This window comes from Sinocyclocheilus grahami, unplaced genomic scaffold (assembly GCF_001515645.1).
Source record: "Sinocyclocheilus grahami isolate Dianchi unplaced genomic scaffold, SAMN03320097.WGS_v1.1 scaffold1127.1, whole genome shotgun sequence".
Classification (NCBI taxonomy): Eukaryota; Metazoa; Chordata; class Actinopteri; order Cypriniformes; family Cyprinidae; genus Sinocyclocheilus; species Sinocyclocheilus grahami.
The window spans coordinates 264,209-279,615 of NW_015506306.1; the positions used below are offsets into that span (position 1 = coordinate 264,209).

General features: G+C 36.3%; 1 protein-coding gene across 1 annotated transcript in view; it reads right to left on the bottom strand.

Moving 5' to 3' along the window:
* LOC107567070 (SLIT-ROBO Rho GTPase-activating protein 3) overlaps nucleotides 1-15,407 on the bottom strand; it is a 93,568-nt gene that overhangs the window by 41,731 nt on the left and 36,430 nt on the right. Inside the window, exons 4-5 of the mRNA XM_016252663.1 lie at nucleotides 10,282-10,344; nucleotides 717-902 (exon numbers count right to left, since the gene is read on the bottom strand). Coding sequence (XP_016108149.1) covers nucleotides 717-902; nucleotides 10,282-10,344 — 249 coding nt within the window. The remainder of the gene's footprint in view (nucleotides 1-716; nucleotides 903-10,281; nucleotides 10,345-15,407) is intronic.

A 15,407-nucleotide genomic window follows, 5' to 3' on the forward strand; every position in this document is an offset into this window, starting at 1 on the left:
TTAAACGTATTACTTTTGTAATATTTCACTGTAAAAAATAAATTAGATAAGAAAAAAATTATTATTAAATTAATTAAATGTCTTAAATTAAGCTTTTATTTCAAAGGAAAAATGCAGGAAGTCATTAAAGCTTCTCATTTGTTGAAAAAATACTTGAAGAAAAGAGGATTTATAAGCACTTCTCATTACAAGTAAGTGACCCAAACTTGGAGCACTTGAAGAGAAGAGTTTGTGTGGAACAGCATTTACTGCCAAACGAAGCTCAGTGTTTGCATTCGGAAGTTTTCTGGTTTGATCCTCGCAAAGAGGTGTCACCATTGTGCTTTTGAGCACTTAACCAAGAACAAGAGCACTTAACTCAAGGTTCCTCCAGGGGGATTGTCTAATAAGAGTACTGAAAGTAGCTTTGGATAAAAAGACATTGGTCATGATGATGCAATGTGGGCTTTCACTTCCTTCCACAGTGGTTTTCAAAGGAAGTCTAGGAGTGACAAAGGGCTAGCTTTATTCTCCATTGTGCAGAGACAATATACACCACTTGAAATAACATAATCTTTCTCTTAAAGGGTCACAATCCTGCTTGAGAGTGTCGGGAGAAGAAATGAATGTGATTCTAGGCTGCAATGGCCCTTTGGTTTAATAAAAGCAGGGAGGCATTATGAGTCACTCTACTGAGCACTATGAGCTCTGCCGCAAGCTCACCAGAGTAATCTCACCTTCTCCTTCATCTTCTCAATCTTCCTGACCAAGCTGCGGCGCTGGGGTCGGTCTTCATGGCGCAGGAGGTTGACGTTGATGTCTCCAGATTTGCTAAACTGTTTCTCCTCTTGTTTCTCGGCCTCCTTCAGCTTGCTTTCTGCACTGATGCTCTCCGTGTGATACATGTGATACGTCTTCATCACCTGTAGGATGATATAAAATACTATAAAGACTAGTTTAACAGCATCACACTATATCCTAACCAGATGGGTAATGATAAAATCTCTGTCATGTGAGTTTTTGTCCTAACTAACTGTGAAAACAAATGATATTCGCAGATAGTTTGATTTTCATTTCTGCTGTTTCACTTGGTTGCCCCGCCCACTCCAAAATCTCATTGGTCTGAAATCCTGCTTCAGAAAAATGCCATTTAAAATCCTCTCAGCGATGTTTTAAAAACATTTTTGAACCAGCTAATAATCTTCCAAAATCTTCCTAACTAACCCAACCGCTGGGTTAAATTTGTACATTACATTTTTAACCTAAACGTTGGGTTAGTCCAAATTTGACCCAAAGTTGGGTTGAACCAACCCAGCATTTTTTAGAGTGTGTTGGAATACTGAAAGCACAAATTATATTTTAGATCTATGGTGCTGGGGAATACTTTCAGAAAAAAAATACACCACTGTTTAAAACTTTTATTCAGCAAGGATGCACTAAATTGATAAAAAGAAGTGACAGTAAAGACATTTATAATGTTACATAAAAATGTAAATATACTTTTTATTATTCAAAGAATCTTAAAGGCTGCAGAAAATTCAGCTTTGCCATCACAGGAATAAATTACCTTTTAAAATATATTAAAATAGAAAACAGTTATTTTAAACTGTAATGTTACTGTCTTTCCTGTATTTTTGATTACATAAACGCAGGCTTGGAGAAGTGTATTACCTTTGCGCATTAAACTGGGACAGAAGAAAGTAACAAACACTGAAAAAAATCCTTTATGTGGGACAAAATCCTGGATTATACTAGAACTTTCATAAAAATGTAAATGAGAATATGTACTGCAGAAACAACCCAAGGCTTTAAATGTAAAACAACAAAATGAAACATTTCATAAATGTTATTCTCACATTTATTTAAAATGAAGACATCTATGAGTTTCCTTGGTGATACAAAACAACTAAATCCTGACACTTCCTTGAAATGATCTCCAAACTAGTTTAATTCCAGAGAAGCTGTGCAGGTCTCAGTTGAGAAGGATCAGTTGTATTCCCATCAGCTCTACAGAGCAGATCACCTCATGAATATACATAGGAGTATGGACTTGGCAGCAGAAGTACCATAATCCTGCCTCTTTCCACCAGCGTGTATGAAACACAAAGCTGATTCAAACAAACAGCTTTCAGCTTTGCTGACTCCGACGACGGAGCTCTCTGTGTGACTGAGGTGTTTGCAACGATGCAAACTGTTTTACCTCATGTCTGATTGGTGTGACCCAGTCTGCTATTCAACCCCATTAATATCCTCTCTGCTCAAACAATAGAGCAGAGCAAGTGAAAGGGGAGGGGGGTCCTCTGCACCACTGCCCGGCTTTATTCCGCTCCTTATAGCCGGCAGATGCCTGTCTGATGGTGTTTTCAATAAAACGCTTATTAAATCAGCCAGCCTGCAGGCGTCCACAGACTGCTCATCTGCACTGACCCTGACATTAATGTACATACACTCAGCTATTTCACTCTAACTTCACACCCACAGATCATCTGATCATTCCAGAGGAGGTCATCAAGTGCGTCCGCACGATGGCACTATGCATGCTTTTAGTGCTGCTTCCTCTGTGATTTAAAGGTGAAATGTGTCTGTGCTGCTCCAATATTAAATTCAACAGCAAAAATAATTGTTTGTGTCCAGGTTTTCCCCCATTGTCCATTATTTGGACAAACAAGTAGTCCTGTCTCAAATTTACAGCATTGAAAGTTAACATATAAAACTGCTCAAACAAACAACACTTTGAAAGCACCACAGCCACCACGTTTACACTTTTTGTGGAGGTTAACCTATAAATGGCTATGGCTTTAACCAATAAAAGGACATGTTTACCCAAAATTTTAATTCTGACATTACTTACACCCTCATGTAATTCTCAAACCATAAAACTTTCATTCTTTTGTGGATCACAATTGTGAATGATTTACTTTAGGGGTGTAGCAATCAAAAAAAGCAAATTCAATGCATCATTTACTGAATTAATAACTGATAATAATAACTGAAATAACGATAATGATATCCAATTATGTGTACATGTATTACCTAAAAATAAAATTTATGAGCATCAAAAAATATCAAAATGTTATATGAAACGTGAATTGTACCAAAATCTGACAAATCATGAAAAAAACACTCTAAAGAATCAAAGTCAGAGCAAGTATTTACAATCGAATTACCTACACTCTTATTTCTGAATATAAACTGAATATAAAAAATTACAAATGTTCCCTTCTATCAATATTACATACACTAATTTTCTAAGCTTGAAGTCTGTATGATTTTTTTAATGTTTTTAAAAGAAATGTATTATGCTCACCAAGGCTGCATTTATTTAAACAAAAATAAAGTAAAAACAGCAATATTGTGATATGCTATTACAATTTAAAATAACCATTTTCTTTTCCAGCATATTTTAAAAATGTAATTTATTCCTGTGATGGCAAACTTAACATCAGCAGGCATTTCTCCAGACTTCGGAAATCAATGTTGAAAACAGTTCTGCTGCTTAATATTTTTTTGTGGAAACAAAAAAAATACTTTCAGTTTTCTTTGATGAATACCTTTATGAATAAGATCAACTGCACCATAAAATATGAACAATTTTAGTCACAAATACTTCAAAATATTGACATACACATGAGGAAGCCATGTTAAATGCTCTAAATTCAATACACTTACACCATTAGCTTTGTTCTTTGGACTATTATAACATGTTCCAGTCATTAAACATTACACAGGATCCAGGCCCAATGTCCCTATAGTATTCCCTGATGGAAAAAGCTGTTTCCTCAGGTTCATTAGGAAGAGGATGCAAAGGATGTTTCTCAGAGAAGTGCAAGCTGTGTCTGGCTCCGGACAGATCACCAGCTCTTTTAACAGGGTCTAGTAAACATACACAGTCTGAAATGTCTTCAAGCTTACCGATTCTTAGATGGTGTTCTCTGGCATTTCACATGCAGTTGTGTAAACGATGCAGCCATTACAAGGTTGATGGAGGGCAAAATGTGCTAGAATCTGCGGTATGCATGCTTGAAGAGACCATTAAAACAACAGCCTATTCTATCCTATCCTATTCTATTCTATGCTGCATGGAATATTACATACAAACCTTACACACATCAGCATATACGTAACATTATAACCAAATAATACAACTTAGAACTGATCCATCAGAATTCAATGACATTATTTTATAATTTTCAATGACACAAAGAAAGCTAAACAGTACAACACTCAAGGTGACACAATCTTAAATCTGCAGGCAGGGTGAAATTATTACCAATAAAAATACTGAGCGGGTGAGTAAATTCGACAGGATCTATGTACTCCAGTGCAGGAGAAAATCTAGGTTAGCACTCAGCTCCTCCCCAAGCTGTCACTCATCAGCTCATGCCCCTCAAAGAGAACACAGCAAAGGAACATGTTTACAAGCATGTTTGATGGACATGGCTGGTAAACCTCCAGCATCAAAATTGTATTTACAGGCATGTTGAGGTGAGATGACCTACGCTGTAAAGAGCAACGCTTGGGGAAGATTGACATTAGATACAGCAGTGGGATCTCTTTAAACACATGTACTTATGGTATATATGTTGTTGTAATTAGGGAAAATATTTCAATAAAATGTAAAAAGGTCTCACGCAAATGATTTTTAATAGGATGGCAAATTCTGCTATGGTACAGATCTGATGTAGCTTGCAAAATAACCATAGTTTAACTGTGGTATTTTGTAGTAAGATCACATGTAATACACATGTAATACTCCTCCTCGTGGTTACATCAAACTAAATATGGTTTCTATAAAAATCTATGGTGTGTTTTATGAAAAAAGTAGCTTATAGCAACTCCGAAACTAACTATAACTCAGATTTTCAATAAAATAACAGTCACAGCTAGCGTCAGTAAATCTTGTACAGTATATTCACAAAGGAGAGGGTAATATTTAACATTTCAAAACAGTTTATATGTATATATAAATATAATATATATAAATGTATATAGAAAATGTTATAAAAATGTAAAATCTTTAGCTGTGACTAAATTGCTATTTTTACAAAAAATTATTTTTAAGGAAATATTTCACAAAACAAAACAAACATAAATAATCACTGCTGAAACCATCTGTTTTAAAGCAAAATATTTGCCTTTAAAAATCACCAGTTTACATGTTACCACATGAAACACATTTTCACAATTCTTAGGTTGAAGAACTGACAAAACATTTATTCTCACATCGAACACCAATGAGGTTTTGTGGCCTAAGTTTGTCCGAGAGCTGTGCAAGGATAGTCTCGCTTCCTTTGCTAAGCCGCATTAGCTCAGTATTTGAGCATTAGCCAGAAACCTTAAACTAACTTGCAATGATTTATATACAACTTCCATTTCCACAGAAACTGCCCGGAGCACGTCTGTGTGCTTCTGTACTGCGGTACACACCCTAACTGCTACCATTTCAATTTCTTGAAAACTGCAGAAAAATTTCAGGCATTCCAACTAAACTATTTACCTGTCAACCAGCCAAAAACAGACTATCTTTTGTAAGACCTTGTGATCGACAAGGACTGGAGAAAATGGGCTGCACAGACTCATTCATCATATTAGACTGATCATCTGCATTGCATGCAGGCTGATGCCTTCAAGACCCTGAAGAGACAGAGGACCATGACAATGAGTGACAATCTTGTTCAGAACATAAAAGAATAGGAAAAAAGGCAGGACTTCAATTTCTGCAATAAACATAATATGATCTCTCCTGTTTACCATGCCATAAAAGAGGTACGAGATGCAAACTGGTTGAATAAGAGAAACAACATCCTATTATTTCTTTGGTTTTGAAGGTCTGCAATTCTGCAGGTCTGCAATGAAGGTCTGCAAATTTAATTCACATTCAATTAAGTCACATGTCAATGTCTTTGGGGAGGGCTCCCAAAGTCAACACCCAATTCTTATGCATAGAAGCATGTCTAATAGAGCTTCAAGTACAGTCGTGCAAGGGCACTACATTAATTTCTTTAAAGCTGCGGAATTTATAATGAGCTGTTTTGCTATCATTTAGAAAAAAGATTTATTTTCTCAAATACAATACACAACCAATTTCAATGTTCTTCAGCTCTCATTTGTTATAGGCCTATTTGTTATATATAAAAGCTGCTGAGCTTTCACTTTCCACAAACTGTGAGCAAAATCCACAGAACTTTCCATTACAAAAATTACAGCAAACACTACTTTAAAGTTTTCAAGCTTCTCAGATGGAACTAAAAAGAAATAAATGCAATTTTGGTTTTCAATCTGATCGACAGATTTCATAGACTTTGCACATAGAAGACTGTACTGGGTGAACATTTTAATTCATAGATACCGCCATACTTTCCCCAGCTGATTAATCACAGTACATTAAGACAACTGTTTTGTATTACAATTTTTCTGAAATGTTTTATTTATGTCACGAAATGCCAGGAGGAAACAGGGTAAGTTCCATGTGCAGTTTATTGAAAATAATAACAGAACAAAACAGAACAAAAACGTTGCAAAAGGTAATCCAACCTGACCACAGAAAACACAAACTGAGAAGACAATACAATCCAGACGCAAATGACAGACAGAGAAGGCATGATATATATAGCTGGGTTAATGATGAACAGGTGTTACCGATTAGACCAGGATTAGAGAGCAGGGGACTATGGGAAATGGAGTTTAACACAAACAACGTAAAACAGAAGAGCGCCCTCAAGTGACCAGTCCCGGTCACCACAACAAACACTGTGACATTATCCCCCCTCTACAGAGCGGATACCAGACGCTCCACCAGACACACAAAAGTTCAGGAGGGAGGTGGAATAGAGGCGGACCAGGGGGAGGGATGGCGGTCCAGGACCAACCAACGGAAGAGGACAGAGCTAGACCAAGGCATGAGCACAGAACCGGCAGGGTGAAAGGCCAAGGCGGGACCGGCAGGATGGACCAGCAAGACCCCAACCACGCAGGACTCCCAGCAGATGGCCAGGACGGAGCCGGAGGAATGAGCCAGTGAGGCTCCTGCCACACCAGAACCCAGGCGGGCAACCAGAACAGAGCCAGAATCCTGTCAGGCAACATTGGTGGGACCGAAATCCCTCTCAGCAACTCAGGAGTACCTGAGCTCCGGGACTGGAGCGGGCTCCGTGAGCTCCGGGACTGGAGCGAACTCCGTGAGCTCCGGGACTGGAGCGAACTCGGCGAGCTCCGGGTCTGGACTGGACTGGGCTCCGTGAGCTCCGGGACTGGAGCGGGCTCTGTGAGCTCCGGGACTGGACTGGGCTCCGTGAATGGTAACCAAGGTAATCAATGAGGCCCCAAAAGTCAAGCATTTTAAGCCCATCCATCTCCCGAGTAGGCACGGGATTGTCTAAACCACAATTAAAGACTTTCTTCAAGTCTGAGTCATGAAGTCCCATCCCTACCGCAAGGTTCCAAAAGGACTGAGCGAAATCTCCAATGTCCATCCCCCGTTGGCGAAGATCCGCCAACATCCGGAGCCGAGCCCTGCGCTCCTTCGAAGGAGGAGGAACAATCCGAACGTCCATGATCCACAAAAGGTAACAAAAACAAACTGCTGGAACTAGTAATGGCGTCTGGATTCTGTCACGAAATGCCAGGAGGAAACAGGGTAAGTTCCATGTGCAGTTTATTGAAAATAATAACAGAACAAAACAGAACAAAAACGTTGCAAAAGGTAATCCAACCTGACCACAGAAAACACAAACTGAGAAGACAATACAATCCAGACGCAAATGACAGACAGAGAAGGCATGATATATATAGCTGGGTTAATGATGAACAGGTGTTACCGATTAGACCAGGATTAGAGAGCAGGGGACTATGGGAAATGGAGTTTAACACAAACAACGTAAAACAGAAGAGCGCCCTCAAGTGACCAGTCCCGGTCACCACAACAAACACTGTGACAATTTAAATACAAAATTGAGTCATTGTATAACTAGATATGCACTCATCTGCATACCTTTCTAGAACAGAAATCTAGACATTAGATTAAGCCAGGTTCAAAATTCTTGTTTTTCTTGCTTGTTGTTTTGTTGACATGGGGGAGTTAAAGGTTTTACAGAAGGGATTTTAGATATCTCTTTTTATCACTCCATAAATCAGAACATATTGTCAACAGCCAGAAAAATAAATCATCATGTTTTCAGGAACAAAATGCTATATAAATCAGGCGAATGATATATAAACAAACCACCCTGTACAACCCTTATTATAGGAATAAAAACTGTAAAGTTTGGTGTACACTCTAAAAATGTACTATACTGAAATGGAGATTTCACTCACTTTGAGAAAACATTTGAAGATATATTTTAATTGAAATGTACAGACGTAAATAGACAATAAACACTTAAATATTTTGGATGTTTTCATTCCACTAGTCTGAAAGATTACTGATATGTTATGGAAGCAAAATAGCACAAAATCTCAAAATTGACCAGTGCATGAAAAACCCCCCCAGTGATTTTGCCTGTAGCGCCTTGCTTTAATACCCAAGAAAGAAAGTCAAGAACCATTGATCATCCTAATTCACAAACACATTGCAAAACTAATGCAGAAATTTCACATTGCACATTGGGACTGTCAGAAGCTTTACATTTATATTTCTTATTCTACATTCAGAACACATAACTCAAACCACAGGAAGGGATCAAGAGTGATCAATACTTAAGGCTACTAGTGCAGGCTCTCTTTCATTTTTATTGTCAAGCTGTATATCAAGAACAGTTGATCAGAAGCAAGCCACTATGCTCTGTCATGCATACGTTATATAACGTTTGCAAAGTGAGACAAAATTTGTGATATTCATAACACTGTTTAGCATAATCCTCAGACTGTTGAATAATTTATGTTAATAGTGAACCTACGACCTACCAATACATGGGAAAAGAACAGACACTGACATTTAAAATTGTATATAAAAACTGTATGCTTCATGTTTAAAATAAATGAAATGTAAGACTGCTGAATTAAAAATGGCAAATCTACAGAACAAAAGACTTATTTTACACTATGTGTGTGTGTGTGTGTGTGTGTGTGTGTGTGTGTATTTGTACACACGCACACATGCACATTCATATATATCATCAAAACTGATAGCACTGCACAATGCACACAGCCTATACTCCAATAAAACAGTATAATACAAAAGACCACATTTCTGTGTCTACTTAGCAGAGAAATTACATACTAAATATTTTGTGACCACAATGATGCAGAACGTAATAATTTAGCTCTTTCTGCAGGGATTCGGTATCCTGACAGGCTCTATTTGAGGAAAAAAAGAGGAAGGGTGGCAGGGGAAGGATAATGATCCTCTCCCATGTCTTCTCCAGCGACACATTACACTCCCTGTCAGTGACCTTGAAACACATCAGCGTCAGAGTGCCTGATCCCAAACAGCATATGTGTGAGTTTCAACAATTTAAAGGAAGTAACAGTGTATTCCTGATTCATAAGTATCATATCTGTTCTCGTAAGGATTTAAGAACGGCTTAGGACTATGTTTTATTGTTTCAGATCTTTTATGGTAGGTGGGGTACAACCACATTTTAGACTTTTTTGACACTGCAATTTACAACCGTAGTCAAGAGATGGCACAACAGGAGAAGGATCATATGAGCTATACTGTGGCTAGTTTTATTCAGAGATACGGGTGAGATATTTTACTATGCCACCTGCATAAAGATGCAAAGGGGACATCTGGAATAGGTCGAGCCTCGAGCGATGGAGAAGAATCTCACTTTGATGTCCTGTCATGGGTGACAACATTAATCTCAGCCTGCTCCTCTGCAGAGGTAGCTTGGATTTCATCCAGGGAAAAACACTGAGAGGCCCAAAAAAAGAGGCTGCATCTTGGTTGATGTAAGAGAAACTAAAGCAGGATTTTGGCTTCTAATGACCCAGATTCTGAAGCAAATTAAAATGCAATGTGGATGTAATTTAAGATGTGCCTACTATGACGCTCTACCAGGCGACTCTATCAATCTACTATTTTCCCATCACTAGCACAATCGCAAATAGTACCACGTGCATTATTCCCTGAAAAAAATCCCTTGATTCAGCTTCCCATCCTTTAATAGAAATCTATGTGAAGCAACAGTTTCTTTCTTCTCCAAATTGTCGCACAGCCAATTGTTTTTGTTTTTGGCAAGAGAGTCAGCGTTTCCATGGTGCATGGCAGGACACAGGGGGTGAGAGCTCCATTCAGAGGGAGAGCGAGAAAAATAGAGAAGGAAAAATAAAGAGAGAGCGATTGAGAGACATTATACTCACAGTGTACAGCTCGTTTGTCACTTTCACCAGCTCCTCGTGCATCTGAATGCCAATTTCTTTACTCTGGAACATACACAAAAATAAAAAAATAAACAAAATGGGTCACAAATTAGTCAAACTCTAAACTCTGCAGTAACAATACATTATAGATTAGAATATACTCAAAAACAACACAAAAAAAGTACAGAAACATCTAGAAACATTAAAAACTAATTTACTATTTGCCAGACAACAAGTATTACAAATTCAGTTCCATTAATAATTTTTACAACCCCATGTTTTTTGATGGTGTCATGTTAAAGATGTTGCTTTCCCCTTTTTGTAGACTGGAAATATGCGGAACACATATCTTTTATATAACCTACCAAGCATCACAAACATACATAACCAAGATCCAAAATGCAAGGTTAAAATTTTTTTTTATAAATAAATGGCACACTTTATTTTAAGGTCTGATATTAATTAACTATGACTTTTGCCTCAATAAACTCCTAATTACTGCCTAGTAAGGTAGTTGTTAAGTTTAGGTATTGGGTAGGATTAGGGATGTAGAATATGCTCATGCAGAATATGTGCTTTATAAGTAATAATAAACAGCCAATATGCTAGTAATATGCATGCTAATAAGCAACTAGCTAATAGTAAGAATTGGTCCCTATATTAAAGTGTTACCAAATAAATAAATAATGAATTTAAAAAGCAGCTTGGTTTGACAAAGATGACTATGAGTGAATATTTAGGGTTTCAGTACTGGTTGATTGAATGTTTAACTGTATGTTCTATCATCATCAGGCTGAAGGCTTCATGTTTCTCATTGCTGTATGGTGACCACACTATATTGTCACAATAGCCAAAAAGGCTCATGTTTTCAATCGATCGATCATTTGATACAACGCTTTTCAAATAACCTCTTCAGCATCATTTCCTGTGTTTTTGTACACAGTGGTTCAGACAGGAACCAGGCTGATTCAGATACTCTGACTGTGACACTGAAAACTGCTTATGCATTCCTGTGGGAAAATAATAATTTAATAATGCTATAAACAAGTTAACGGGAAATAAGACAACTCTACGAGAGGAGAAAAACATTTTGTACCTCCTCCCACCAGCATAGCTACTGCTGCTTACATGCACACGTACACACACCTGCCGCCGTGTGAGCCGAGAGAATGTAGTGCATTTAACTCTAAAGTCAGAGGCACAATCTGGCAGATATTAGAGGGCAAGAACTCCAGGGAAGCTGGAAACTGTTCACTGCAAGCACAAGTTTTTTTCATTAGGCACAAAAGACAGAGACTGGTCCAGACAGACACATTCAGACGCAACAAAAGTCTGGTAAAACGCCCATGCCCACAGAGTCTACAGGTACAAGCATCACCTTTGCTGTCAACTGTTCAAAAACTGTGCGTAGGAATGGTGCATTTCTCTGAGGAGGCTCAAAAAAGAAAACAAATCAGACGACAAAACCTTGCATAGTACAAAAAGAAAACAACACATAAAATCATATCAAATGGCATGTAAAACACTGATTTTTCTAAAGTTGTTATTGTTGACTGAAACTAAAACTATCCAAAAATTTATTTCAGGAATTAAAATAAAGCTGAAAAAATTTATAAATATTAGTTGAACATTTTTAACTTAAAAAAACATTAAACAAAAATTAGAAACACTGCCTTGGCAGCTAACTGAAATAAGTACAATTATTACTAAATCTAAAAATGAAATAAAAAATAAACCTAACCAAAAATATTGGACAAAAGACAAAAACACAATCAAATTAATAAAGCCGGAACTTAAATTAAAATGATAGTTGAAAATATAAATATAAAAATAAAAGCTAATAAAAATTATTAATAAATACTGTATATAAATCATACTAAAATAACACTACACCACAAGCTACTGGAATGATCCGTCCTGCACAAAGGACATTTTGTGATATTTTGATGCAATGATGAGGCTACAGCATGAGTAGTCAGGCCTGTGCTTAGGGATAAAAAATAATCTCTCTCTTCACATGAATGTGTACATACACATACACACACTTATCCCTGCAACCAATTTACACATCTAGTCATCCATTCTAATGGGATAAGTACCTTACCTCATATGGGCCTCAAGCACCTCATGTATATGTGTTGATTTTGTTTTTAGGAAACATATGGACTCAATATAGCACAACATCTGATGAAAGAGATTAAATGCCATGAGACTTATTTGAGTACAGAATTAATATGGATAATATAGCTAAGAATTTTTTCTATGATTTATTTTTTTATTTTTGGAAAGAATTTGATGAGAAATGTTTATATTCAGGAATGTTCCCATATTAAATTTAAATATTTAAATAAGCAATTTCATGCTATTGCAGATAACCAATGAGATGTCCAATATTCTAATTGCTTACTATTTTGTAAATTAAAGTATATTAAAAATAAAAATAAAATCAAGAATTTGGGAATTTAGGCATCACAAAAAATATATCATACAGTACAAAAAACCTGATATTTATTTTGAAATTTTTTTAAATGTAAGATTACATTTAACCGTGTATTTATTCGTGTTTTTTTTAAAGATTATTTTTATTATTATTGCTATTAAATATTTTAGTTTTTAAAGACATAAATAAAATAAAAAAATTACATAAATACAAATATATAAATAAATAAATACAATGTAAAAAATTTACAATAAATGCCTGGGTTATATGTTCAGAGAAATAACATGAAATTATTACCAAGCGAAAATTGCTTAAGACAGGACATTATATATTGTTTATAATGAGGTGTTCCCTTTTTCTTTATCTTCTCACGAACCCACTCCAAATTCATGCTTTTGCTGAGCCAAATCAGGCATTATTACGGCCCATGGGGATTGAGAATCAGTATTACTGCATACATCACACTCACAGCGCAACAGCTCTCAGTGGAAACCCCTGGTAACACTAATATAAGAGCATTCAAAATGCTGTCAAGCTACAATACATGTTTACTAGTTTTTGCTGCTCATTCATCCTCATTCGACCCACCAGCGAAACGTTTCGCTGACCTCAGGTGTACATTTCTCATCTCACTGTGTGCTGGAATCCTCTGACGTGGACAAAACTGCTGTTAGTGTTTACTAACTACTATTGAATGTGTCACACATGTAATTAAAGAAAAAGTTAAAATAAGAGCTTAAGGATGTAAGGAAGGCTATTCATTATCATTCCAGACAGCAGACTCATGTTGCTAGACTAGTGATTCTCAACTGCTTTGGTTTTAGGACCCATATTTTACACTGGACATTAAGGAGTGATCCAACTGTACAAGAGTACCAAAAGTTGTCAAAAATGTCCTTAAAAATCACATATTGAAATTTAATAATTGTATTATGAACTGTGAGTATGTTCTATTGCCACAGTGTTGTAAATATAATTATAAAATATGAAATTTCTGAACAACTTCGGTTAATTTTAGTGAATCAAAAACACACTGTACAACACATCAAGTGTTGTTCCATTCATGAACAAGTATTGTATTAGTGTACGTTTATAGTATAATATGTTAATTTTATGAATACACTCATGAACCTGAGTACATATTTCATTCTCATGTGTCAAGATGTATAGAATGACAATAAAATTAACTGAACTGAACTGAAATGACTCTTTTGAGTCAGTCCTTTTATTGAATCATTAAAAAAGAGTCACATATTAAAGTGAAGTGTTTATGAGTTTATCATTTTTAGTAGTTATAAAAGTTTGACACTAGAAAGGCAATTTTATTTTATATCCACATATTATTAATATGTATGATTATTGGTGATGATATTTGTAAAAAAAAATGCATAATGTTCATAGTGTTCATAATGGCAAATTAGAAGGTTCTCTATATTTCTAAGAACATTTTTGGAAAATATTTTTGGACATTCTAACTGTAATATGCCAAAATGAATCAAAATGAACCGTATACTGAATAACATCGAACTGAAAGTGAATTAGAGTCAAATCAGGAAATCTGTAAAGATATGCAGACCTGTTTATAAATATAAGCCTGTCACATCACAGCAGCACTCATACAGAGTAGGGTATCTTAGGTGACCTTGAGTACACTCACTGCAAGCAATTAACAGCTTCCCAGGGTGCTCTAGGTGTGTTTTATTGGTTCACAGTCACCTCACAGAACCACTCTCCTATGAATGGCGGCTGGAAGCACAGGGCCTCACCTACAGGAAAAGCAGCCAGGTGTAAACACGCTAGTAGTGTTTGGATTACACCACAGGAATCCAGGCTATGTGTTGACAGCGTTCCAACTCATATAGTCCAGACCCCATAAGTCACACCACGGAGAATACAGCCAGTAGCGGCACTTCTCGCCACAGTATGACTTTAACTCTGAGAGGATGTGCATAAATAGGCTGTAGTCACCCTGTGAGACAGCATGCTTTTTAACATGCACATTCATTTTGTCGCATACCATCCGTACACACGTCTGCAAGCATTTAAATTCAGCCTAAAATTCCAACAGAACAGCTAAAATAAGAAGGGAGACGTTGGTGTGCTAAGAAAAATGTCTGCCAAGAAATTGCATGCAAATGTATAAAGTCATTTGGCTGTGTGAAAGAATGTGTGAAATAATGATTTTGAAGCAGCAAAGGGTGTTATGATTTCCCACATTTGAAAAAGTTCAGTGCTTCCCATGGAAGATTTGCAACTTTTTAATTACACAATTCAGACATTTTTTCTGAGAAAATTGCTAGATATGAAGCCATAATTGTGAGACACAAACTTAGAATTGCGAGATATAAAATTACAATTTTGAGAAACTAAATCAGAATCGTCACCTAAAAGTCACCTTTTAATTTTTTTTATTCCGTTGCAGAAACAAAAAACAGAACTGCGAGATATAAGCTAGTAAAAATAAATGAAACATGGATGTATACAAATGTACATGCAATTAAAACCATACCGAATCCCACAATGCAATTAACATTATTTCCTATTTTTCATTTAATTTCGTGTAAAAAAAAAAATCTCTTGGAACTTAATAATCTGATCAAATAGCAAGTATGAACACAGAGGTGTCTGTTAATTAAAAGTACACATGATATTATAATGGTATTTAAATGGATGTGAGAAGAAAAAG